This window comes from Bos mutus, chromosome 8 (genome assembly GCF_027580195.1).
Source record: "Bos mutus isolate GX-2022 chromosome 8, NWIPB_WYAK_1.1, whole genome shotgun sequence".
Classification (NCBI taxonomy): domain Eukaryota; kingdom Metazoa; phylum Chordata; class Mammalia; order Artiodactyla; family Bovidae; genus Bos; species Bos mutus.
In genome coordinates this window covers 18,349,663-18,377,423 of record NC_091624.1, presented here as the reverse complement: position 1 = coordinate 18,377,423, position 27,761 = coordinate 18,349,663, and the positions used below count along the sequence as shown (strand labels likewise).

Genomic DNA, 27,761 nt, shown 5'->3' with positions numbered 1-27,761 from the left:
CCCACTCCAGTATTCTGGCCTAGAGAATTCCATGGATTGTATAGTCCATGGGGTCGCAGAGTTGGACACAACTGAACAACTCTCACTTCTTCACATCTTTCTCTTAGATCTTCCTCCTCTTCACTGGCCAGTCCCTCTGTTCTCTTTTCTGGCTTGTCTTCTAAATGTGGGTAGCATCTCAGACCTCAAGCATGTTCTCTTCCTTCTCTCCAGGTAAGTTCCTTCACTCCCGAGGCTTAATCATATATATGATTGACACACTTTTATCTTTTTTCCCATATTTGCCTCTGAGCTCCAGACTGAAATACCAACTGCCTAGATTGACAAACTAGAAATCACTTTGATATCTCTCTTTCCCTCATCTCCTTCATGCAGCCTGTCAGCAGGTCCTGTTGGCTGTGTCTCTAAATAGATCCTCAGTGTTACCATCCCTCCCTCTGTCGCTATCATCCTGGTCCAAACCACCATCATCTCCTACTGAGCACCGCCCCCATCCCCCTACTGTCTTTTCTTCCCATATAACCAACAAAGTTCTTTCTGAAACAAAGATTGGATCAAACCACTACCTTGTTTAAAACTGGCCAGTAGCTCCTCATTGCACTCATAATAAAATCCAAGTACCTTAAAGACCTGGAGGATGAGGCCCCACAAGTTCTGGGTCCTACCATCTCTGATTCCATCCCCTATAACTCGGACACTAGAATTCTCTCCAACTCGCCAAGTTCTTTCCCACCTGTGGTTTTTGCACAGAGTGTTCTTTCTTCTGGGGGCATTCTTCCTCAGTTAATATTCTTCCTCAGTTCAGTTCAGTTCAGTTGCTCAGTTGTGCCTGACTCTCTGTGACCCCATGGACTGCAGCACACCAGGCTTCTCTGTCCATCACCATTTCTTGGAGTTTTCTCAAACTCATGTCCATTGAGTCAGTGATGCCATCTAACCATCTCATCCTACATTCTTCCTACACACCTTCCAATGTTGGCTCCTGTTTGTTTTGTTTACATTTGAACTTAAATGTCACTCCGCAGAAGCCTGACTCCTCTCTGTCACCACGCGATATTTTCTACTTAGCACTTAGTGCTATTACATTTATTTGCCCACACATCCATTGTGACTATAACTTCTTCAATGAAATTCAAGTCCATTAGAGCAGGAATTCTGTCTTCTTCAACACTGTATCCCCAGAACTGTAAGAGTATCTGGTGCATGATAATGTTCAGTAAATATTTGTTATGTTATTGCAGAATGAGACTGAAGTGATTTTACAAGGACAATTTTAACTGGATACCTAACTTCACCAAAAGAATCCTCTGCTAACTACTAGCGGTGTCACTCTGGACAAGTTCCTTATTCTCTGAGCCGCAGTCTACTCCTATGTCAAATGGTACTATTTACCTCATAGGCCAGGTTCTGAGGATTAAATGAAATATCTGACAACACAGTAAAACACTTGAAAAGGGTAGCTAATCATCTCAAGGTTTTTCATATTCAATGTGCACATTAGCATTCCAGTTTCCAGAGCTTTTTTTAATCTGTAAATGTTTGTATACAAAGAGGGTACACCCATGACAGTCCTTGTACTTTTGGTTGAATAAACAAAAGCTCCATTTTGCTGCCTTTGTGCTTCCTCAGTATCAAGGAAGCAATGACATTTTTATTAAATGGCTTAGCTACAGAGTAATTGTGGAGATCTCTGCAGCTTCATGATCATTAAGCAGAATAAGTTTACCTAAATCCTCTTAAACTGAATCATGAAAGTTCCAAACACCCTCTATTTTCAAGTAGTCCCCTTGATTCTCTTGTGATTAACAGGACATTTAGTCTTTTCTAAATTTCTGCTTTTGATCCAAGTATCCTCCCTTCTCCAAGCAGACACTTCTTACTTCTGTAATGACTTTATAAGCTTTAACAGTAGGTGGTGCTATGAATGCACGAAAATAAATTAGTATAGACCACAATAGAACCATCACAGGTTTATTTCGTGACTTATAACAACATAGAAATATGCCTTTTTTTAATACTTTCTATAAAGTTATTGACAATACAAAAATTTTTTTTCTTTTTTTTCTTTTAATGAAAATGATTTAACTTAGAAATCTATTGTGAAACTTTTGTCTAGTTTTGCAATTCTCAGATATTCCAGTGCAAAAATAGATCCCATTACAGACAGCATAAAGTGCTTGGAATGAAGGGTCAATGATAAAGAAAAAGCACAAAAACATGGTTTAATCCTAGGGTATAAGAAGGGAGAACAGAATTCTTAAAACTTATGGAAGTATAAACATTCTATAAAAAGGGATGCAACAATTCTGAAGAGAATTAGAACAATATTTCTATAATACTATATTACTAGTAAATGGTAACAAGAGTAGAAATTAATATCTCAATGTCAAAGTGGTTCAATATAATATGACACATGGCTCTTTGGAAAAAACATTTTACCTGATATATACAACCACAAGAAGAAAACAGACAAATCCCTTTAGTCAATGATTACTATGCAGTGAATGTTGTGCAACATTTAATAGTCACAATGCATATGCCTTCAGTACAGATACTGAAATACAGTAGTTTGAGGTTTGGTTATTGGTTTTTTAACAATGACCTATGCTGGGTATCTGTATATAGAGGGCTTTGTTATTGTTTTCTTTTGCATTTTTTCATATTCACAGTTAATAAGGCTTCAGGTGTCCAAAAGAAGCAAAAGCAGAAATCTCTGAACACTTACAAAAAAATTTTTTTTGTTAAACTCACATGGTTACATTTCCACAGGGATGATATAGAAATTTTACTTGACTGAGAAGAGTTGGTAAAAATCTCTACTATAATTAGGCTTACCCAGAAAAATTTTAAAGACTGCAATTTGGATATCTAATAACAGTACTAATGAAGTAGATGAGTAGCTGTAGATTGTTTCTAGCTTAAGATAGCTTTTAAATCCATATTGAAATGTTGCATTTTTCAAAGTAGTTCACAGTATCTTTTGATTTTTTTTTTTAATATGGCCTTGAAGTAGAATAATCGAAAAAAAGGAGCTGTTCATGGTTTTAATACAATACAGATTTAGGACATGATTCTGCTGAAATGGGGAATCTAGCAGAAGCTTAATTTTGGAAAATACTAAACAAGGAGAAACAATCATTCAATGAATTTTATATCATTAAAGACAGCATAAAATATGAGGTTAGGCCAATAATTATTGGGAAAATGTCTTTATTACTTGTTTATCATTTTAGAAAATATTGTCAATACTCTCTAATGGTCATTTTCTTTTCTCCAAGCAACAAGTCGCATGATAACATGCAGTAAATTTTAAAAGAAAAAATGTATACTTGGAATAGATCTGAAATCTTGTACTTTAGAATTAATACCTAATTTTTTAAAAGGAAAAGACATTAGTAATGATATTAAAAGATCAGTTTAACTTCAAACAGTATTTCTTTCATAATTTTGTTGTCTCAAGACAGATAACATTATTTTTAACAAGTATTTACTGACTATAAACAATTAAACTGACTTGGAAAAGTCTGAAATAATTTTCATGTGGGGGGGCATTTGCTTTTTTTTTTTTTCCCGGGATAGTGACTGAAGAGAGAAAAAATTTGAGATTGTCAGAATGGGGTATCTGAGATTTTCAAAGCCAATATTCAAAGGTACTAAATGCCATAAGCACAAGTTTTATGTTATTCAACAAGTTTTGAAGCTAATCTTGTGACCCTATGACATAAGCTTTCTTGCCTTTTACATTGTTGTTATTTTCAAAAAGTGGGCTTCAATATTCTTTCAGTGGGTTCCCACAACCACAACAAAACCTGTATTTGTAAACCAGTTATCTGATGAACATGGCACAGGAAATCTACTGAAACTTAATTTCTCCCCACGCCATCCATCCATACTCACTCAGTTAAAACATACACTCAAAGAATACTTGACTAATGAGCTTATACTAAAAGTATGCTTAACGATCTTAAAGATGCTTAAATATAATGTTGTCATAACATCTTGGCCATCATACTGTTTTCAAGTCACTAGGCATTAGTCAGATAATCCATTTGCAAACATACGTGAAAAATTAAAGCTAGCGAGGCAGTGTGGCCATACTCCTCTGTGCCACAGGGTTCTACAAAGAGGCCACTCTAAATTTTCAGAAGTCACTAATAGAACTTACAATTCCAAATAAGGTTAAAAGTACAAAGATTGTTCTCAAAATACAACTCCATATTTTCATATTCTAGATTAATTCAAAAAGCCAGAAATAATACTATGCTTGTGTCAAAGGACAAGATCTTGAGATGCACTGTACCATGTTAGTAGACAAGCAAGACAAATGGACACAGACTTCCCTTGATTCCAAATACATCATCTCTTTCATCACATGCCATGGCCTCCCCAGCTCGCAGCCCCAACAATGTGGTTGCTGATTCTTTGCTTCTTACCTGGATCTAAGTATACTTAGAGTCCCAGAAAGATAATCTTAGAGACTCATGGTTCCAAGCAAGGGACAACAATGAAACCAAGTTTTGCTTTTGCATGTCATCATGCAGTTTGCATGTCACCATCACCAGAGCAGCTCAAAGAGGGAATCAAAGCAGGACTTTCCCCACACATGGCACTATTTCATCACCCGTATTTGATGATGTCAACAGACTGAGTAGCGCAGCTCTCACAAAAGTGTGCAAGGCATAGCATGGTGCTTCAGGCTTTCTGAGAAACTTGGCACTAGTAATTCTGGCACACTCATTGCCAGCAGTGGCTATATCACCGGGAAGCCAGTCTCTTGGCATGGCATGGCATAATGAATGAGCATGTGCATGCCTTTGATTTTGAAAAATAATCACTGGCCATGATCACTTGATGAATTATTGTGGCAACCCCAGTAAAAATACAAAGGAACAAAAAAAGTATGTCAAACTCATATGTCCACTGGGTTCCATACTAGAGTTTCACATGAGTATAAGGTAATAAACTAAATTCAAGTCTTTTTCACTCGAGAGCCATATGAGACATAGGCTACAAAGGCACTGCCCTTGTAATGGAATTTTGTTTTCATTGCATTGAATTGCATTGCATTGAACAGTATCAGTACAGTATCCAGTTTACTTCTTCCCACAAAATCTTCTAGCTCTTTCCTCTGGAACACTTCACATGGTACAAAGGAAGGTCTAGTTTCTCCTTTCTTCCAGCCACCGTATATGGACAAGATTCTTCATACATAACTTTCTTTCACTTTCTCATCCTGCAGGAAAGATGTGAGGACTGCAACGTCCACTACTGTCTGGTTTTTGTGTAATGACAGGTCCTTTAAGTGGTCATCATCACTTTGGTCCTTGGCAAAGTTTACAAATACCTGTCAAAATAAAGACGGACCATTATAAACACCTCTAACTTGCGCTCTCTTTATTCAAGTTGCACTTTTCCCCATGTGGAAATTAGGCCACATAGAAGAATCTGAGATTGAATAAATAGATTAACTAGAAAACTTTGTGTAGGACGGAGAAAGGAATGATTGAAAAAGCATTAATCATTAAAAAAGTAAAAAACTGCCCTTATATATTGCCCCTCCAAATCAACCAACTGCTCAATCATCTATTTACTTTGACTCATACAGACTTGATTAAAGGGAAGGGGGATGAAAACTAACATTTGCTGAATAGCTACTAAGGGCCAGGATCTCTTTTGTACCTGATGTCATTTAATTTAAATGGAATACTGTACTGGGCCTAATACCTGCCCATGGCAGATACTCAATAAATTGCAGTTTTTATGATTAGTATGACAATTAATTCTCATAATAACCCTATGAAATCAGTAGCATCATCTCCCTTTTCAGATTCAGGGAGGTTAGATAAAAAGCATAACTAACAGTAGACAATCAGGAGTTCATGCTCAGATAATCTATACTGTTCTAGGGCCCATAATGAAGGGGGAGGAGTCCTCACCCTGAAAAGCAAATCTACTTTTGACACTCAAAGCTTACTTGGTCAAGTGTTGTCTGAGAGACAGAGTAGTCTTCTATGTGGAGTCGCTTTTTGCTCTGGGAAAGGATGCTGAAAATCCTGGCCAGGGAAGACAGTGAAGATGGAAGCTGGTACTGAAGCATGTTCCGGTGCTTCTCCTTCAGGACGCTTCCTGGAAAGGCGAGTTCAAAGAACTCCTGTACAGGCTTCAGGTCAGGGTTCGACCCTGCTATTCGTACAACTATTGTATAACCATCTCCAAACCTGAAAGCAGGAAAAAGAAAATCCTAAAAGCAGGGGAAAAAATTATCCTGAAAGCAGGCAAAAGAAAATCAAATTGAAGACTCTGGGGAAACTTCTCAAAAGAATACTTAACTCTTGGGTCCTGAAAGAGAAAGTGGTCCCTGCCAGACCCAGAAATCAGTTTCAGAGAAAAGGAACCAGTTGTCATATACTGAATAACCTATTCTATTTGAGCTGCCTTGCCGAGTGCTTTAGACATGACTTCATTTAATCCACACTTGGACCTGTGAAATGTTACGGAGAAACTGAAACCTAGAGAGTTGGTCACTTGCTCATGATACAAAACTCAGACGTGGTAGGGCTGGGGTGTGGACCCAACACCAGTCAAACCAACTGGTGTGTTTGACTCCAAAGTCTATGCTCCAACTTTACTGGCACGTATAAATCTTCCCATTATATCTCTATAACAAAACCAGAAAGTAGCTATTCCTAGAATACTGACTCTCAAAGAGGTTAAATAACTTGCCCAAGTGCATACAACCAGTAAAAGGCAAAGAGAGAATTTGCACACAGCTCTGCTGGACTTCAAAGTCCTCATTCTTTGCCCTACACCATTTTGTTCAGTTTATTCCCTTGGTTTTAGAACCACCATGTATACATTCACAAAAGAATAAATACACAATTTCTCATTATGTGGAATCCCAAAGAAATTGTCTTTGTTACCTATTTTTCAGATGTTGAACACTGCCAAGACACCTGAACCGCCCGTTGACCATAATGGCCATCCTAGTGCAGAGAGCTTCACATTCTTCCATACTGTGGGGACACAGAATGAGGTTTAGTCCGAGAAAGATGCTCCTGTAACCATCAGAACATCACCATGACATCTGGCGTTTCAGAGAAACAGATTCTTAGCTTCCTAGAGTATAACTGCATCCTGCTAGAAATTTCATGAAGATGTAGGGGAAATAATGCTCACTGCCATGTCGTTTACAATTGTGAAGAAGCTGAGAATGATCCAAGTGTCTACACAGAAGAGGAACAGTTAGGTAAATTAGGGTATATGCTAATGGAATACTATTCACTAATAGCTATAAGAAATGATGACACATCTCAACTAAACAGACTTGGAATACTGTTCTCAATATTGTTAAGTGAGAAAGAACTTGGTATATATGCCAAAGCTTGCATTTTTGTTTGTAAAAAACATATACACTGTGTATAGATTTGCAGAGGAAAACTTTGCAAAGATATATTGCCCAGTGATAATAATAGTTGTCTCCTGGTGATACATCAGGTGATCATAATTTTTTTTTTTCTTTGCCTTTCCGTGTTTTCTGTCCTTACACAGTGATCATATATACTACTTGGAAAAGTTAAAAATTATACAACAATGAAGTCAAGCCGACTCTTCACTACAGACCTGTGAGAGGTAAGCACTACTGATCTCCCTTCCTTGATGATACTTAGGGCACAATTCCACAGGAAGCGCCGGGCTTTAGGGTCCATGCCTGTGGTTGGTTCATCCTGTAAACAGAACAGAATAAGTCTTATTATGTGTTGGAAAAAAATCAAAGATAGGTTTGGTCTTAAATGCAGAAGCATTTTAGAAATAGCCTAAGATTTAACTTACCATTCTATTTATTTCCTGATGGATCAAAAAACCAGACCTTACATAAAAGCATATTTCATACTTGTTTTTAACCAGATCACTTTTATAACTGTCACTGAAGTAGAAAACTCAAATTTAATTTTGGTGAAATTAAATTTCTCCAAATAAACAGAAAGGAAAAGGGAAAAGTCATTTAGTTTCAATCATCTTTTCATGACTGAAAAGCATATACTAAAAATTATTTTTGTCTGAAATGCTACTGAAGTCAGTTCAAAAACTGAATAAATTTTTTTTTTATTCTAGTTCACTCTGGCTTAGCCTGTTATACTCTACTTGCTGGTCTTCAGTTCCGTTCAGTTCAGTCACTATTTGTGTCTGACTCTTTGTGACCCCATGGACTGCAGCATGCCAGGCTTCCCTGTTCATCACCAGCGCCCGGAGCTTGCTCAAACTCATGCCCATCGAGTTGGTGATGCCATCCAAAGATCTCATCCTCTGTCGTCCTCTTCTCCTCCTGTCTTCAATCTTTCCTAGCATCAGGGTATTTTCTAGAGTCACTTCTTCACATCAGGTGGCCAAAGTATTGGAGTTTCAGCTTCAGCATCAGTCCTTCCAATGAATATTAAGGACTGATTTCCTTTAGGATTGAGTGGTTTGATCTCCTGGAAGTCCAAGGGACTCTCAAGTGTCTTTTTCAACACCTCTGTTTTGTTTATAGTCCAACTCTCACATTCATACATGACTACTGGAAAAACCATAGCTTTGACTAGATGGACCTTTGTCAGCAAAGTAATGTCTCTGCTTTTTAATATGCTGTCTAGGTTGGTCATAGATTTTCTTCCAAGGAGCAAGAATCTTTTAATTTCATGGCTGCAGTCACCATCTGCAGTGATTTTAGAGCCCCCCCGAAAAAAGTCTCTCAGTGTCTCCATTGTTTCCCCATCTATTTGCCATGAAGTGATGGGATCGGATGCCATGATCTTAGACTTGCTGCTCTTAGAGAAACAAATTCTAAATCTAAACACTCTGGATAACTTTAAAGCCTCAGTCCAAGGCTTCTTCCTGTAATAACTTCAGTGCCCTTCTCCTCTACAGAAGAAAAAGGTCAAAGGCCACTGTTGGTCTGATCTTCTGTTTTCCATTTATCCATATTTAAGGAACTATGACCCAAAGGTGCTACTTAGGAATCCTGAAGCTGTAACAACATTCTCCATCTCCAGAGGATGAACACATAGATGGCATACAGAATGGTCCAAAGAAAGTTAAATCCTACACCCAGCCTCAGTAACAGTTGTTGGGATTCTCCATGCTGGAGAAACAAGGTCCCTGGAGTATCTCCCTCTCTGGAACATCTGAGGGTAAGGCAGATACACCCCATGTGTGTTATGAAGAGGGACGGGGAGCTTCCCTCTGGTTCTCTGAGGCTATTCCTCATCAGGTGAGGTGGGGCTTGCCATTGCCAAGCCAGTCATGCACATCCTGGACATCCAGGACTTTAGAATAGAGATGCTTTCCATTCAGGCCAGAACAGGGTTTTCCATTCAGTCACACTCACCAGAAACACCACTGGAGGCCCACCAATCAAAGCCATGGCTGTTGAGAGCTTGCGCTTATTGCCTCCACTGTAGTTCCCAGCATATTTTTCTCCATACTTCACAAGGCCCAGTTTCCGAATCGCCCACTCGCCAACCTAAGAGTGATAAAAAAGCGCCATTTGGTAATTTTATCATGCTTTCTTACACTTGCGTGTGAGAACTCTTTCACTGAGCAGGACCAGATTCTATACAATCATGACCTGGACAGTGCCTGCAGCACAGGGAGCAGCACTCCCTCTCTGCCCTCCAGAGTGAGCCTGATCTCCCATCCCTACCCCACCGCCACAACTTCCCCCTTTGAAAGGAGCTGCAAAGAGCCAGCACTTCCTGTCGCTGCGTCCATAAGGATGAACAGCCTGAAGCCAACAGCCATGTGTGAAGGTCACAGCCAAAAGGCAGGCTGTCAGGATGCCAAAGGAGGCAGGCTGGCTTTCCGGTGCCCACAGTACCTTGCCTACTTCTTTCTCCGGGACTCCTCTCAAAAGGGCAAAGAACTCCACGTGTTCTCTTCCAGTCAGCAGCTCTGTGATGGCATCAAACTGAGGGCAATAGCCCATGTTCTGATGGACTTCATGGATGTCTGATAAGATACTGCAAAGAAAAGCAAAACTGGTCAGGCTTTTAAGCATCTTGGTACTCTGGTCAGACCATCTTGCCTAACATTCTATTCAGTGTGCTTGTGAGTGACAAACAGACCAGTGAGCACACTTGCTTCTAGCTTCAAGGAACAGCCTTTCTGCCCTCAGGATGCCAGCCCCTCCTGGAAGTCAGGGTTCCTGCCTCCATCTTGCCTAGTCCTTTCCCCTGGTTCCCCCAACACCTCAATCTGCAAGCTTGGTCCCATTTCAGAATTCCCAAGTCCACCCCAACTGCGGCGCTATCTATATCAACGATCTTAGTCACGCTATCCAGGGGCTTTAACAGGAAGTGTCCATTCCTGACTTGATTCTGTGGCCCAGTCATATGCACCATGTGCTCTGTTGCGTCATTTAAGCCAGAGGAGGCCCAGCAATTTGGGTGACTTCCCTCTGCTTTTTGCTGCCTATACACTGACTTGGCCACAGCAGGATCCAAACCCCATAGTACTGCTAAATATTCAATGCAGAAACTCCCCTGCTTTTGAAGGTTTTCATGAGAACTTGATGACAACAAAAAATGTAACTACAGATACAATTTTACATATACTGGTGGGGGCAGCTTTTAGGCCCCATGAAGCCAATCTAGGGTTAAGGATCCCTGATGTAGGAGGAAGCTCAGTGTCACATCCAGTCTGATGGCTGCACTTCAGTCACCTCTGGAGAGCCATGGGTTCAGCCTGTCAGCAGTATTCATTCCTCTCTGCACATCAGTTAGTAGGCCCAGGTTCAATGTTTTCCAGAATTGAAGTGCTCACAGACCCTGTGCCTAGACCTCACAGCTACACTGCCCATACCAGTCTTCAGAACCAGGCAATGTGATGAACCTTAGTTTGGACCAGTTATTGCTACTATTGCTATATACCCCAGGAGCCTGGTACTAGAAACAAACCTGGGGAAGCATGTATGTAGCCTCAGGCCTGCTATTCTAGAAATTCTGTTCTCTTAAACCGCCTTTACACTGTTACTAAAACAAATGTAAGATGCAGAGAAAAGTCATGAGTACATTAAGTTCCTTGATGTTTTCAATTTTATTGGCTAGTAGCCCTTTGTCCAAATTGTGAGTCATCCCCCATTTGTACATTATAAAATAAATTGAGTGGGTCACAACTAGTATCATTAAGACGGCATGGCAGAGAGTGGAGTAAGAAATACTGAATGCACTACAAGCAGTAAGAGTAGAGAGTATTTTACCAAATTATTTAAGCTGTATGCCTGTTTACATGTTTTTGTGCATTTACTTGACTGAGAGGTAAAATGTATTTGCTATTATAGGACATGATCAAAAAGTCTGAAAGCCACAGATTTGTACCATTTCTCCATATAAAAAGCCCAGAGAAGTTCCACATATTTAGAACGCTCGAGGGTTTCACTTTCAAAGTTGCCCAGCAGGACCGTACTGTAGGCATACTTTACTCCTTAAGATCAGACTGCTCAGAGATCTCTGCGTTCTCAAGTAATAGCCCAGTGGTAGCATCCATTGTTGCTATGAACTTTAGCGGGCAGTTTCACAAGTATATAACCTTTTATCTTGATGAAACAATCAAAATGAATACAAGGACATACTTAGTGAAAAACAGAAACAAATATCCAACAATTAAGGAACTGGTGAAATAAATGCCCAACAATAAGGAAATAGTGAAATAAACTACAGGTACATGTACATAGAGGCATTTTATGCAGCAATGTAAAATTCTACATCTTAGAATATGTAACCCACTGGGAAAAAGTCATCATACAGTCACTAGCAACAAAAAACTAATTTAAAAATCTAGATCTAATATAATCTCAATTTTATAATGTATTTATATGTGTATATAAAATAGAGATTTGGGTTGATGGGAATGTTGTAAAATTGTATTGTGATAACGGTTGTACAACTCTGCATATTGCCTAAAAGTCACTGAATTGTACTCTTAAAACGAGCAAACTGTATGGTACATAACTTATACCTGAATAAATCTGTTAAAAAAAATAAAGTGAGACTAAAAGGAAATGCAAATAGTTGTTATCTGTAGGTACTGGAATTATGGATTTTTATTTTCTTCTTTACAGTTTACTATATTTCAACATTTTTAGAAACTATACAGTGCTGTTATATCAACAAAATCACAATATATTCATTTAAATAAAGTTTAAAAAAGTCTTTGTGGCAAAATGCAGACTTGTTTTCTCACCTATTTTTGTTAAGGAAAGCATCTCCTCTGGTAACAGTGGTATCTCCCGTTAACATCTTGAAAGTTGATGATTTCCCAGCTCCATTAACACCCAGAAGTCCAAAGCACTGAAAATGATTGGGTCAGTAATATTAGCAAACTGCTAAAAATCTGAATATAAATGACTCATAAATAGTCACTTCAGCTTCATTTTTATGTAACATGATCCTAAAATGTCACTCTTAATGAAGAGTAAAATATTTTCCAGGTTTTCAGAAGTCATATCAATGTTTAATCATACATTTTATAATGGAATCATTTTAAATGTGGATGTGTTTGTAAATATTCTTTGAGTTGTTGGGTTAAAGCCAAAGTTAATGAGTAAAAAAGAGTAATGAAAGCCAACAAGTCAAATTTCACCATCGAATCTAGCTAAAGGGCATACAAGAATACAAACATAAATAAAGAGAAAATCTTTTTTAAAATCTATTTGAATTCATTATCATCTTGAATGGATTATAAAATCACTTTCTAGATGAACATACTTTTCTTAAATTGTCTGAGATTATCCAAAATTGTTGATACACGGGGCCACTAGTTTTGATATATGCATGCGTGCGTGCTTAGTCACTTTAGTCATGTCCGACTCTCTGCAACCCCATGGACCATGGCCCGCCAGGCTCCTCTGTCCATGGGATTCTCCAGGCAAGAATACTGGAGTGGGTTGCCATTTCCTTCTCCATTTGATATATGGGGCCCTCAAACTTTCAATGACTGACTGCTACACATAGCTATAAATGGAGTAGCCTTTTTAAATCACTTTTAACTTCTTATAGACATTGTTGCTTGACTGGAGTAGAGACAGTCTGAATTAATAGGGGCAAACACAATGTAGGTAAAGTGCCTTTACCTCACCAGGAGGAATGCCAACGCAGATCCTGTCAACAGCAGGTTTCCTCTTTCTTCTGTATACCTGCAACCAGCACAATGCAAAGAGTCATGAGCTGCAGTGACTCATGGCTAGCCCAGGCAACTGTGGGAGAGGGAATTGTGACCTAAACACACCACGAAATTCAACTCATTAATAAGACTAAGTCAGATACTTGATGTGCCAAAGCCTTGGTCTGTCTCTGTGGCAACTGGCTTTTGAATAACCCTGATGCTCAAAATATAAATGAATTTCTTTGTATTTTTTTAATCAAATATCAGACTTTAAAAAATATATTTGTCATTAACATCTACATAATTTTTATTTAATATAAAGACATTGCAGATATTTTTAAAATTAAATTCTATGGGATAAAAATTTGTTATCAAAACACTGCAAATATTGAACATATTACAAAAAAGTGAATTGTTGTTGTTATGGCACCTAGAAAGGGTGGAAATAGATCCTCCTTTTAATCAATGGGGATTTACCAGCTTTTTTGAAATTCAAAATCAATCATTTATTCTCCCAACTTCAGCTTTGACTCGATATACGATATTAGATGTTTTAATAACTAACACATAAATGTAAGCATGAAGAACAAACATACTCAAGAATGAGAATTCACTTTACAATTATTCTCAGTAGGATTTCTTTAATTAGAGAAATCTCCATGGTGTATTTTAAGTAAAATTAAATTGACAGAAACTTGGTATAGATGCACATTTTAGGAAGCATGCTCCTTTTATTAAGTGAGTCAGCAAAATGCTAGTTTCTAACATATAAAGCTGAAAAAATTGAAGGCAAGTTGTAGCCTGTCTTCACTGTCTCACCTTAGTCAACTCCTTGATTTCCAAGATGTCATTCTGTCCTCCACCATCAAGAATTCTCTGTCTTTCCCTCTTCACATCTTCATCCTCATCATTCAGAGGAGGAAGCTTTGCCTTTACAGGTCTTAGGAGGAAGAAAATTAAGAAGAAAAAAATCAACCTTTCAAGTTATTTTATAAGTCCAAGACCCAGTTTCTACATCAGTCCTATAAAATCCTCACTCCAGCATTGTCAGTACTGTTGGTCAGGGGATGCCCACATTGGGAGAATCAGTTTGATTATCTGCTTTGAGTTCAAGTCAACCCAACCACCAGTGAGTGTTTCCCTGTGCTCCGTCCACTGTGACCCTCAACCAGGTGCTCAGTGAGTTCTGCAAGAAAGCTCACCTGGGCCTGATGAAGAATCGGTACTGGATCAGCACAGTGATGAGGAAGAACACCACTCCTTCCACAGCCATGGCAAAGAGATTTCGTCCCACTAAGTCCCAAGACAGTGGTGAGACAAAGCGGTTCTCCCCTGGACACAGTGCAGATATCCAATCAGAATGGAGGCACCAAAGACCAAAGCCCTTGCTCAAATTCAGGCTCAAATTTACCTATGTTTTGAATCCAGGTCTCCCGCATTGCAAGCGGATTCTTTACGAGCTGACCCACAAGGGATGCCCAAGAATACTGGAGTGGGTAGCCTATCCCTTCTCCTGCAGATCTTCCCAACCCAGGAATTGAACCAGGGTCTTCTGTATTGCAGGCAGGTTCTTTACCAACTGAGCTACCAGGGAAGCCTGTTTCTACAAATGTTTATCACCCATGATAGGGATCTGATCATGGCACACATGGTAAAGAAACCACCTGCGAATGCAGGAGATGTAAGAGACACGGGTTCAATCCCTGGGTCAGGAAGATCCCCTGGAGCAGGGCATGGCAACCCACTCCAGTATTCTTGCCTGGAGAATCCCATAGACAGAGGAGCCTTGTGGGCTATAGACATAGACATGCAAAGAGTCAGACACGACTGAAGCCACTTGGTATAAGGACGAAAAAATAAAGGAGTCATCAGTTTCCAAGTCTGACTTAGGGTAAGGTTTTAGGGAAGCATACTGCAATGCAGTATCAATCAGAATTTCAAAGTCAACATGTATTAGATCTGTAACTTCATCTAAGAAATCTAATGCTTCCTTTTGAATGAGACATGCCAAAAATTCTTTGTGAAAAGACAAGCAATTCAGGGTAATTTTTAGGGTCAGTATTTTAACAAATTATTAGCTTCACTAAGAAAGATTAGAAAGCACATTAAAAGATGCTCCTTTCAGTAGCATATAATGTAATCTAGGGGTTTCCCTGGTGGCTCAGACGGTAAAGAATAGCCTGCAATGCAGAAGACCTGGATTTGCCCCTGGGTTGGGAAGATCCCCTGGAGGAGGACATGGCAACCTACTCCAGAATTCTTGCCTGGAGAATCCCCATGGACAGAGGAGCCTGGTGGGCTACTGTCCATGGGGTTGCAAAGAGTCAGATAGGACTGAGCGACTAAGCACAGCACAATGTAAGCTAGTAACTCAATTCACCTCATTTTATATAAATATTCCTTAAATTCCTAATATATCTCCTTTGTACCTCCAAGCTTAAAAAAATAGTCCCTCTTCTATGCCCATTAAATAACATGGCCCACCTAACTATATGAGCAAGTCGATAAAGAATAGTAATGTGGGCACAGGAGAGATATTTTTAAAGACTCTAAAGGTAGAAGGAGCTGCAGTAAATTATCTTTTTATAGACTGTATAAAAGGTAATATATGACCCCATCTGCACGTCCATGATTTTCCTAATAGAGCCAAAGTTTGCATCTTTCCTTTTGATTCTCTGGCCTGTACCTAATTCTCAGAGCTGTGGTTTGATTTTTCCAATGACTTTGACAAACCCCACCAGTGGTATCAGGCACTGGGTCCAAGCTAAAACCAGTATTTTCCCTACCTCCAAAACCATGTTCTCACCTTTCAGACAAAAGGCTGCATCAGACAAGACCCAAGCCACAACCAACTGTGCCGACATGAGCCCCATCAGCGGAGGGAGGTCCTAGGCCCAATCACCAGCCTTTTTCCAAAATAAAGGCCAAAGTCTCAAGACCCATAAAAACTCCCATCCCTATTAAAACATCCTGTAGCCACTGCTGTCACTCACCAAACCTTTCCAAGGCATCAGCCATTGCCTGGTTTTTCACCATGTCAATGAGCCCCCGTCCCAGGCAAAAATGTGGGAAGATCAAGAACACTGACTTCAGGATATCATTGATGTTATTCAGCTTCTAAAAAAAATAAGAGACAGACTGTATGTCTTTTGTGACTCAGGCTAAAAATTGACCAAGGTCTAAAACATAAGAGTGAAGAAAAAGTTTGATTCCTTGAGGTCAAACTGAATCTTTGATTCAGATACCAATAAACAGCAGCAGCCATAACTAATGATATATAATGTAGCAAAATTTTTGCTCTTTAGAAAATTTGGAATAATGTTACAAGTATGGGAGGAAAATGAGCAAAGTTTAGAAATATGATTGCATTTAATCAAAAGCAAATCCAACACAAAACATTTGCTTAGCATTTTAAAAGCAAACTGCTCATGTTTGGGTCAATATATTTCAGTTTCAGGATTTTGTTGGAATTTAAATAATTCTTCTCAAATACATCAATCCAGCAATGGCCAAATACCTAACAACTAAGTAAGCTGCTAAGTGCTGGATGCACTGGGCTAGGGTATAGGAGAGATAAAGATGAATAAGAAACAGTCTCTACTCTGAAGAAAAGACATATGGAAACAGGAAATTACTACATAATTGGATGTGTTGTCCTGGAGGCATGAACTGTGTGAGCTTTGGAAGCACAGAGGAGAGAGAGTACCTGCTATACGGCAGGTAAGCAAAACTTTAGGTTGAAGCTTAGTTTTGACAGAATTGGGTGGTAGCTCACATTGTTGGTGAGGAGCTCCAACAACAGAGTGGCCACACTGCCACTGATGAAGAGGTCACACTGGTGAGGACCATGTGGGCTGGGCTGGGGATCCTGAAACAGGCCTATGGGACTACGGAGGGTTTAAGGAACCATTCGAAGGAACCAGTCGAAGCCTACCAGGTTGGGAAAGGGTGTGGTGGGGACTGTCCAGGAAGGATTACACACCTCTGAAAGGCCTTGTGGGTTAAGTTAAGGTGTCTGGACAAAAGCAATGACAACAGGAGTGGACAGGAAACCTTGTTTGAGAGAATCTGTAATTGAAGGAACTGGCAAGGTCACCAACTGAATGTGGGAGAAATAAGCAAAAGCAAAGCATATAAATAGCTCTAATACTGCCAGCTGGGGTGACTGGGGGGATGGTAATGCCATCCAGTGTGACAGGAATGGCAAGAGAAATACTGGGTTCTGAGGGAAAGATGACTGGGATGTGACCAGTCTAGGGTATCTTTCAGTTAATCTAAACGGAGCCACCCAATGGGCAAGTGAGACTGTGGGGCAAGAGTTCAGTGGAGGAGTCAGGGCTTAAGGCACAGATCTGAGAGAGAACAATGTGAGACACTGAGAGGTGGTGGTAAAAGCTTCCAGAATGGACAACATCACCCAGAGACAGTACCTACAGTGGAAAACAAGATGGCAGAGGACCAAATATTGGAGAAAGCAACATTTAAACAGAAAGGAGTATAAAAGAACTTGTCAAAAGAAACAGAAAGATTTGATCAGAGACACATAAGGAAAAGGAGAAGCAAGAGATGCTATGCAAACCCAGGAAAGACAGACTGCAAAAGTTCAGACTGGTCCACGCGGTCAACGCCACAGGCAAGTAGAATACAATCATGATAAATACTATCCTCTGGCTCCAGATATGGTCATCCCAGCATCTCTTTCCCCCGAACTCACATTGTTGGTGAAGAGCTCCAGTACAAACGTGGCCACACTGCCATTGATGCCGATGAAGAGGTTCACGCTGGTGAGGACCACGTAGGCTGTGCTGGGGATCTTGAACACGAAGGAGGCTGGGTACATGAGAGGTGTGATGGACCACCTGGTGAGGCACAAAGACACATGTTGGGTGTCCTCCACCGTCTTTCTGACAGAGGATTCCCTATGCCCCATCCAGAGGTGCCTTACCCATACAGCAAAAGTAGAAGAGCGAGCACAGGCAGGTTGGTGGAGGACACATAGGACTTCTGCTGGAAGCAGATGAAGATGATAATGACCAGCGTGGCAGGAACCACGTAGTTGCACTAAAAGTGAAATAAGGAAACCAAGGTCACCCCTAAGTCAAAGACACAGCACATCTCAAGTCTTCACCATCACTGGACAAGAAAGGGCAGATAAACATACGGAAGAATAACTCTGAATTAATGAAGCCACAAAAACTATTAATCAAAATACCGGACAGCACATTTTGACAAGCCTTTTACCCCCGGCTGATTTTATAAACTGCATGTCCTTTCTGTCTTTCCAACAGATAAGCCAAGGTGTCACGCTCAGTAAACTTACTGAAGGATGGATTCGCAGTCAGAGTAATTTCAATTTCACAGGCAGCAAGTAAGCTGCCATTACTCTTCCCGAAGATGATTGTGTCTGTTTCATCATTAATGCTATATTACAGTCTGCCCAAGTTCAAGCTCTCTTGTAATCTATTTATGAGGTAAGCACTTATAACATCAATGTCAGGACAGTTTCATCACACCAAGACTAATTTTAAAGTCTGTCCTGACAGTGTCTCAAGCATTAAAATGCAGAAATAAAGACTTGGCCACAAGACAGTTACAGGAATTCACAGCTGGCAGAGCAGAGCACAGGCAGGGAGGTAGCAGTGGGCTTGCCAGCTGTTAGGAGAATTTGTAGCTTCAGACTGCAGGGCTCTGTGCCTCAGTCCCATCCTACTCAACTGTGTTTTTCAACAACTTAGATGAAGACACGCTTACAGCAAATTTCAGAGGTTCTACAGCAGGGAGAGATGGTTAATATACAGGAAGATAATAGTGTTCCTGAGTCAGGGACTTGATCTTTCATCTCTGAATCTGTGATGCCTGGCAGAGTTAGATACAGTGACCAGTCAGTATGTATGCGCTTACTCAATAAAGCAATCATTGGATTAAGACAAAAAACAAAACAAATGGACATCCCGTAAAATTCAGTTTAACAGGGAAAAAGTTTTATATGTGCTTTAAAAAACCTTTATGTTTATAAATAAAGCTATACATAAAGGTTGAAAAAAGTCAACTGCATTAGTAAACAGTGAAAAAGACCCCATTTAACAATACCTATGAAGCAGAGGTTTCAGTTCTCTACAAGTTGCCAAAAAGACCACACTACTTCCAAAATGCAATATCCTTGGGCTGAGGAAGAGGAGTACGGGATAAAGATCAATTGCCTCTAGACCCGTAACCATTTGGATGACAGACTGATTATAAGGCCAATTCTAGGCTTTGTTCTTCAAAGAGCACATTAACACTATGGAGTATGGGCCACAGAGAGGCAATCAGGTCAGAGAGTGACAAGTCTGAGAGGCTTGCTATAACCAACACAGACATCATTATCATCACTCACACTTCTACAGTGCTTTAGAGATTACAAAGTGTGTTCTCATATATCATCTTATCTGGGGAAGATTTAGGTTAAATGATAGGTGTCTTCAAATATTTTAGGGTATAGCCAATGGGAGAAGAATTAAATTTTCTGTGTGGCCTACAATTAATGGAACTCATAGGGAGATATATTTCAACTCTGCTTTATAAAAATAATTTGCACTTCAGAATTCTTTGACATCCTCCATATTGGCTCAAACAGAAGCATTATATTACAGCTGACATGAAAACAGATTTGCAATGGACGGATCAGCTTCCAGTAAAACAGAAGATGTTTTCAAATGACAGATTGAGTTCCTGGTAAGACAAAGAATATCCTGACTCTGGAGGTTAAAAATCTATCAGACAAGTTAGAGGCACTGACTTAGAGTTCTGACTGAGAGTGTTCCACCTCAGTTCTTTAAAAGGTTGTCACTTAGGGAATGAGGTGGTGGTGGTATCCGTTGCAGTCCCTTTGGACTGATTTTCTCTGGTGTAAGATCAGCTGTGTGCTGAAGGTCATGTTTGGTGACATGAAAGTGTACAACTGTGCCTGCCTTATCCTCTTTCATTCATCTTTGATTAGCTAGAACATTTCCTGGTGAAGGCCAGAAGCCCTTCCATCCATCCAATCTAGAGCACTGATGGAGGTTTTTGAAGCAGCAGCAGACGGGTGGTCTTACCATGTCCCAGACAAAATTGGAGAGCCAGTAGATGACAGGCTTCACTCCACTGATGAACTGCAGGTGCTTCGCTTTGCTGACGCGCTCCTGGATCAGGAACACGACAAAGCTGGCCGGGACAAAGGACATCGCGAAGATGACACAGATGGACACGAGGACGTCCACGGATGTGGTCATCCTGAAAAAGACAGTGCAGCTGAGGGCACAATCAGAGCACATGCGCGCACACACACACGCACATGCACGCGCACACGCACACACACACACATCCTGAAAAAGACAGTGCAGCTGAGGGCACAATCAGAGCACACATGTGCACACATGCACGCACATGCATGCGCACGCACACACACGCACACACACACGAATGTCTGAAGCATACACACACACACACACACACGAATGTCTGAAGCATACCCCAGGAAAAAGATCTGTTCACCACATATATTTCATTCAGGGGTAAAGATGATTATTTTCAAGCAAAAAAAAAATCTTGATAATTCAAATGCAAAACTGCTTCTACTGAGGTCAAAGAGAGTCCACAGCCAAAACAAAACTATTAAAGGAAGTCTAAGAGTGGCCTAATAACATTCACTTTGTTCTACTATTCTTGATCTTTTATGACAAACAAGCTATAAATTTTCACACATAAGGGAGTAGTGTAGCTTGAAAACTAAATAAAGCAGAAATATTAGTGTGAAACTATTCAAACAACAATTTGTGGCTGTAAGTGAGTTTGACAACAAAAGAGCATGGCATATCAATCTAACACAAAAATTCCATCAGATCCTTATTATAAGAAAAATAGCCTTATAAGCCCATTAAATGGGATACAATATAAATTATTTCTTTGTATAAATTTCATATAAGCTTAGTATAAAGATCCTAGTGACATACATTGATAGTCCATACAAGTGAACCAGAAACTATAACTGTGCCATAGTCCATAAACAAGAAAGGAACCTAACATGTATTGAATATCAACCTTGTGCTGAAGGCCGGACTTGTCCATTTACATGAAATGCCTCACTTAATACCATATATCTAGAAAGTTTAAAAAACCAGACTTAAACCCAGATCTCTGATTTCAAAGGCTATACACTCTGAACTAGATCATACTGGCTTTAACTCCATACACACATACACACACTTATACACGCATACATGCTGTCTCTCTCTCTCCCTCTCCAGGAATTAATAAACACACAAGCTAATAAAAGTGTGTTTCACTAAGTTTAAAAATAGTTGTTTCGAAACAAACGAAATTGATTTTTTAATTAAACATTAAGAGTGAGTTAAAATATTTTAGAATCATATTAACAATTTAACTTACTTTAAATGAATTCACTAAATGTACTAATGGCTTTAATATATCAGAGGCATCTATCTTGTGTAGTTTAATCTCTACCCAGCCAACTCATAAACTGATCATTTTTTGTCCAGAGCCTGGACCAACCCAGACATACATAACGTACCTACTTCCCCAGCTGTTACTCTACAACCAGCTTCACACTTCTCTCCCCTGCACCACAATTCCCCCAACACCCTCCCCTCTCCCAAATCAGACACAGCGACACTTACAGAGCCACTTCTGAGAGCTGCTGCTTGGTGAGGTTCAGCGGGTGATTGAAAGCAGTAATCCCATACTGGCTGGGGTTTGCTCCCTTCTGCAGATTGGCCCGGAGAATGGCATTGTTGATGACATTCAAGAAAGAGCTGATGGCGTGCCAGCCCTTGTTGTTGAACCACACCTGAAATAAAACATACCAGATGCAAAGTACTGCTCCTAACCTCTGTTCCCGAAGGCAGGTGCACACACACAAAACATGCACATAAACTCCAGAAATTTCTGTCACACCCGAAGACAAAACATGATCAGAGAACATGGTAAAGAGGCAGGGTGTGCCCAGCACTGACCGTGAGGTCAGGCAATATGCTGACTTTCTTTAATGTATTTAATCTTCACCAAAGCTTTGAGGTAGACATGGTTATTGCCTCCATTTTATAGATTAGGAAACTGAGGCTTAAACAGGTTAAGTATCTCAGTCATGTTCAAAATGGTTCCCCTAGTGTGACTAGCAGCAAAGCAAGTTCTTTTTACAGCCTTACCGATAAAGTTACTAGACTTTTCTGTCATGAATCAACATTATCATGAGCTGACACTTCACAGCAACACAGGAATTATTGTTCATCAAGCCACTGGAACAAAGAACTTTACCTTGACGTTATTTTTTGTGTCCAGTCCTGTCATGAACCTTCCCAAGCTGCTGAGAAATCGGTCTGCAGAACTGTCCTATGAACAACAAAAAGCTGCCTGAGCTGGGATGGTTCACAGAGGAGGAGCAACAGGAAGTCTGGAGTTTGTGGACAACGGGACAACCTTGTGAAGGGAAACACGGCTACTGCCCCATTCACTAAAATGCAACTTGAACCCTCTAAATAATAACTGGCTCCTGAAAAATAAGTGACTGGAAATCTAAAGCACTGATGTTGCCACGAGTCATAGGTCTTAAAGGAACCAGAGGGAAACCCTGTGATTCAAAGTCCCAAGAGGCAGATGTCAGTCTGTAACTGGTGGTAAGGGCTCTTCACCATGTTCCCTTAACATCACCTGAAGGCCCCCAGCTACAAACATGTAGATGCATCAGATATGGGGTCTGTGCCTCAAGGGACAGATTCTAGGACAATCCCTGCTATCTGTGACCCTGGAATTCATATCATCTGACTTCCAGTTCCCACTTAGAAATGGGAAACTTGGGATACAGATAAAGAAAATGAATGTTTATCAAGTCCTAAAACTAGCTGCCGGTTTAAAGAAAGTGATTCATTTCCTGTTTAACCAATGATTGTTTTAGAAAAGTATGTTTGATGCCCAGTTTCTCTGTTCACTGGCTATACTTAAGTTATTCTGAGAGATCTAAAATCTCTGAACTTGCTTTTTTTTCTCAAGCATTTTTTTTTTTGTTTTGTTTTGGCTGCATTGGGTCTTACTTCCCTGACCAGGCACCCTGCATTGGAAGTGCAGAGTCTTAACCACTAGACCACCAGGGAAGTCCCTGCACTTTCAAATAGTAAGTACATACTGAGTGACTCAGTCTTGGCTGACCCATGATCTCTATGATCGGTGATGGTTTTGTTCTTGAAAATCTTAAACAATAAGCTACCAGGTGATCAGATCTACGTGTCAACTACTCCCATGTACCAGCAACTCAATTTCTGTCTGACATGTCTTAGGATGGGTACTGTACCTTGACCACCTTCAAGTGTTTCTTCATTTGCTTGATGGCATCATTAACTTCTTCACTCGGAGGAAGTGACTGAGAATTACTGGCACCCAGGGAAAATCCACCGTACCTAAAAGAATAGCCTGACATTAAAACACAGGCAGTGTGGGGCCCACTGTCACTCAGCAGCAGACACTGCCTGAGGATGTAATGTTCAATTAGAGGAACTGTATGTTCAAAGTAGGACCAAAATAGGACTCAGAGAAAGTTTCACCTTGGTCTCCTCTAATGGATCCTGGCAATCTCTTAACTCTTATACAGCTTCTGCCCAAGTTGGAGGGACCTGGGTCTGATTATACACAGAATGAGACATCTGAGATGTTGAGGAAAGAATGCTCATTCATCTCACAGATGCTCCTCCCACCCCTGGTGGCTCAGGCCTGAACATGAGTCTCAAGGCAAGCAGATGGGGAGTCTGGATGAGAGGGAAGACATTGGCCAGAGAGGCCAGGGAGGGCTTATAGATGGGCTGTGGCCCTTTCATAACAGGAGAACCACAGAAGGTTCTGCATCCACTCTACTCAGTTATTCAGTAGGTCCTAGCTCTTGGGAAAAAAGGAAAAGAAGAAAGGTGGGAGATAGGGTCAAAAAACAAAGTTCTGAGGCATCCATGTAAGGCTCTCATTTCTCATGAGTAATAATGGGCTTCAAGGATGCTTCCTTCGTTTTTTTCCCCAGTCCCATCTGCTTCTTCAAAACTCAGAGGGATAAGGGCAGGGGTGGTGGTGGAGGGTGGAGAGGAGAGAGCCTGACTGCAGCAGAGGAGAAAATGATTCTTACTTTCCTGATGGAATTCTGGTCTTATTTCCTAACAGAAACATTGTTATTTTAAAAAACTCAGAAGGATAAATGAGTTGAAATGCAATGAACATAGATGGTTTTGAAGCCTCCTATTTCATCTAAGACCTTCTTGGTTATTACAAAGACCTGAAAAATAGTTCTTAAACCCCTAGGTCTCCTAGGAATCTGATTTGATAATTTTAATTAGCATAGGTTTTTCCCTCACATCGTGCTTCCTGTCAAATCCCTAGAGACCCACAAGGAACTTCTAAATCTCCTCAAGGAAATCAATATGCGAAAATTCCAAAGGCCTCTGAAGTGGCAGCTGGGCACTGAGCTAAGAGCAAAACCACCCCTAAACCAACAGCTTCCCAGGGTCCAAGAAAACTGCATCAAAATCATCCTCATGAGCTTTAGGAGTCAAGGAAGCAAAAAGAAAAGCACAGAGGAGTCAACTTACCTAAACTCATTCACCCAGATCTTGTTCTTTAAGCTGTAGTGAGGGCCAAAGACAAAGAAACCAGAAATCAGTCCAAAGAAACATTGATCCTTTTCCTGATGATACAAAAGTTAGAAATATCTACCTGGGGATACAACAAAGGGACAGAAATAACTCTACAATCAGGCTGGTGTGGTAGGGTTTTGCCACTGGAAAGAAGCCCTAATCAGCATGTCTTTTCTTCTCCCCATATTAAAACCTTATTATTTTTATGAAGGTCATGCCTTGTATTAAAACAACTAAAAAACCAACAAAGACGTGATCAAACTACAAAGTTTTTAAATTCAAAAATAATAGTTCAATTATGGCTAACATATGGAGAGATTATGCTTCTTTCTTGGAAACTAACAGTAACTGTCATTCAAGCATACCCTTGTTATTAAAAGTCACTAGAACTCCCAACTTAGGGGACCAAATATAACCAAGCTGATGGGAAGGAAGCTAGAACAAACATTTTCTGGGCATCAGCTAAGTACAGCAGTCCCCTCCTTAATTGGAGGGGACACACTCCAACACCCCCCAATGGATACCTAAAACTACAGATAATACCAACCCCTATGTATACTATTTTTTCCTATCACCTGTCATTTTCTTTGAAGGTCAATAGGGCCACTATCACGTAAAATAAAAGTTACTTGGAAATAAGTTCTGTAATACTGTGACAGTCCATCTGATCACCAAAAGGGCCAGGGCAAGGAGCACTTACGGTGTGTGGATGTGCTGGACAGGGGATGATTCCCATCCCAGGAGGGACACAGTGGGATGATTCCCATCACACCACTCAGAGAAGCATGCCATTTAAAACTTATGAATTGTTTGTTACTGGAATTTTCCATTTAGTATTTTCTGACCATAGCTGATGATGGGTAACTGAAACTGAGGGAAGCAAAACTGCAAATAATGGGGGAGCTAATGCACTCAGGACTATGCAGTGATGCCCCAGGAAGCTACATGGCTCTTCTAAGGCTCCACCGAGAAGTCCTGAGAACTCAGGGCTATCTTGATAACGCCTCGTATTTATCACTCATTCCATCCATGAGAGCTACTTTACGTGTATCATTTCATTTAATCCTTACAACAAACTACTGAGAGCAACATTATTATCACATTATATACAGCCTAAGGCTTTAAAAGGATAACTGGTTGCCATGGTCAAACAGCTAATAAGTGGAAGAATTAGAATTTAAATCCAGATTTATTTTCATTCTGGAGCCAGGAAACCTCAGTCTTCAAACTGAATATTCATAATACTTCCCATTACCTTTTCTAATCTGAAAGAATATCCCAAACTTCAAAAGGACAACATCAAGCCAAACTGTGATGTTTCCCACCACTACTCAATCTCCAATTTTTTAGGACTTTAATTCCTCTGATCAGTAACAGCTAAGCAGGGGCCAAGGATTGTAAATGATGACCTTTTGGCTATGATCTGCACGTATGTCTTCACCAGATAATCCGAAATGTTTCTTCCCGTGAGGTTCTGAAGGATGTCAGCAGTATTCTGTTTTCTCTGTCATCAGAAAAACCAAGCGCATGTGTCTTTATGGGCCACAATTGGAACAGAAAACAAATCAAGAACAAAAATGACACATGTTCCTCAAACGTGTACCACAGTGTGAGCAGACCCTGCCCGCAGGGCCTGGACACTGTCATCAGCCGATCACCAAGGCCTGGTCCATTCTGCCCTTTATGCCAAGTCAAGGTGATTCCCAGCAAATTACTCTGAACAGCTAAGCAATAGACCATGAAGTATCATTCTTCACGGTTACAAAAGATTTCTAGGGAGCAGCACCATTGACTATGCCTAGTGAATATTCTTCATTGGAGTTACACTGATGAAGAGATGAAGTGCTATTTTAAGGAGCAGTAACCACTAAGGACTACTTTTTCAACACTATTTAAAATTCCTTGTCCTCATCCTACAACCTGGATGCTGATAAAGCAGCAGAGAGGCATCACAAGCAAGCCTCTTCCTGAAATTCTCGGAAAAAAATGATTCAGAATTGCTTCTCTCACTCATAGTCTCAGAGGATTGTCAGAGTTATAACCCTCACAGAAGTTTTACGGGCCAGCCTCCCTAATTCAGCAGTGAGGAAACAGGCCCAGGGACTCAAGAGTGACCCATCCAAGGTCACCAGCTCCACTAGGGCAGAGGTGGAGATGAAGCTGCGTCTGTCAGTCTGTCCTGGGACACCACCACTGCAGGAGAGGCTGCAGTGTGACTTCCACAGACCACTGATCGGGAGTGTTGTCTCTGGTTGTATCTCAAACAAGGACCTAGGCTGACTTCAAAATATGTCACCCATTCCCTCCTCCCAGTCCACCCTATACCTCACTTACTCAGTCACACCCTGAAAGGACTCACTTGAGGAGGAGGCAGCCCCCCTGCCCCCAGGGGGCACACAGGCAGCATCTTCTTGATTTTGTCGCTGCTACACTGGCAGGTGGGGGAGGGGTTCTCCATTGTCCAGTTTCCATTTCGGAAGAGGTCCGTGATGGTCTGGGGGACTGGGGCAGTGTTCCACTTCTCCTCTCCCACCAAGCAGGGCGTTTCTCTGCAAAGGGACACCAAGGACAGGCTCACCCAAGAGGGTCTGGCCTCTCCTATTGCCTCAGAGCACAGGACCAATCAATAACAACTGCAAATACACATATATCCCCTCACCACCGGGTTACTGATCCGTCCCACAGACTTGTCAGCTACAGACACATTTTACAGTTAAATACCATAGAACACAAAGAAGGCCTAAGTGCTCATACACTGAACTCAAGTCAACCCAATCACCAGCATTCAATCACTCAGCGCGGGTTCACTCAACAAACATTCACTGAGCATCTGCTATGTGCCAGACACTGTCCTGCATATTTGAGAATCTGGGGTGAAGAGACAAAGTCTCTGCCATCATGGAGTTTGTGTTCCCAGGAAAGATTAATTAACAAATAATATAATCTTCAATGGCCAAAATGGAAGCAAAATAAAGGGAG

The 27,761-nt window shown here is 40.6% G+C and overlaps 1 protein-coding gene across 2 annotated transcripts in view; it reads right to left on the bottom strand.

Annotated features, from left to right (window-relative positions):
• Nucleotides 1-1,955: 1,955 nt before the first annotated feature.
• ABCA1 (ATP binding cassette subfamily A member 1) overlaps nucleotides 1,956-27,761 on the bottom strand; it is a 137,515-nt gene continuing 111,709 nt past the window's right edge. For both annotated transcript variants that reach the window (XM_070375179.1, XM_070375180.1), the window contains exons 31-50: nucleotides 27,142-27,331; nucleotides 26,192-26,286; nucleotides 24,738-24,770; nucleotides 23,462-23,567; nucleotides 22,432-22,506; nucleotides 21,795-21,964; nucleotides 20,214-20,391; nucleotides 18,083-18,198; nucleotides 17,852-17,996; nucleotides 16,131-16,254; nucleotides 14,340-14,469; nucleotides 13,957-14,077; nucleotides 13,106-13,168; nucleotides 12,217-12,323; nucleotides 9,854-9,995; nucleotides 9,365-9,499; nucleotides 7,621-7,724; nucleotides 6,921-7,013; nucleotides 5,975-6,218; nucleotides 1,956-5,344 (exon numbers count right to left, since the gene is read on the bottom strand). In XM_070375179.1, coding sequence (XP_070231280.1) covers nucleotides 5,204-5,344; nucleotides 5,975-6,218; nucleotides 6,921-7,013; nucleotides 7,621-7,724; nucleotides 9,365-9,499; nucleotides 9,854-9,995; nucleotides 12,217-12,323; nucleotides 13,106-13,168; nucleotides 13,957-14,077; nucleotides 14,340-14,469; nucleotides 16,131-16,254; nucleotides 17,852-17,996; nucleotides 18,083-18,198; nucleotides 20,214-20,391; nucleotides 21,795-21,964; nucleotides 22,432-22,506; nucleotides 23,462-23,567; nucleotides 24,738-24,770; nucleotides 26,192-26,286; nucleotides 27,142-27,331 — 2,512 coding nt within the window. In that variant the 3' untranslated portion in view covers nucleotides 1,956-5,203. The remainder of the gene's footprint in view (nucleotides 5,345-5,974; nucleotides 6,219-6,920; nucleotides 7,014-7,620; nucleotides 7,725-9,364; nucleotides 9,500-9,853; nucleotides 9,996-12,216; nucleotides 12,324-13,105; nucleotides 13,169-13,956; nucleotides 14,078-14,339; nucleotides 14,470-16,130; nucleotides 16,255-17,851; nucleotides 17,997-18,082; nucleotides 18,199-20,213; nucleotides 20,392-21,794; nucleotides 21,965-22,431; nucleotides 22,507-23,461; nucleotides 23,568-24,737; nucleotides 24,771-26,191; nucleotides 26,287-27,141; nucleotides 27,332-27,761) is intronic.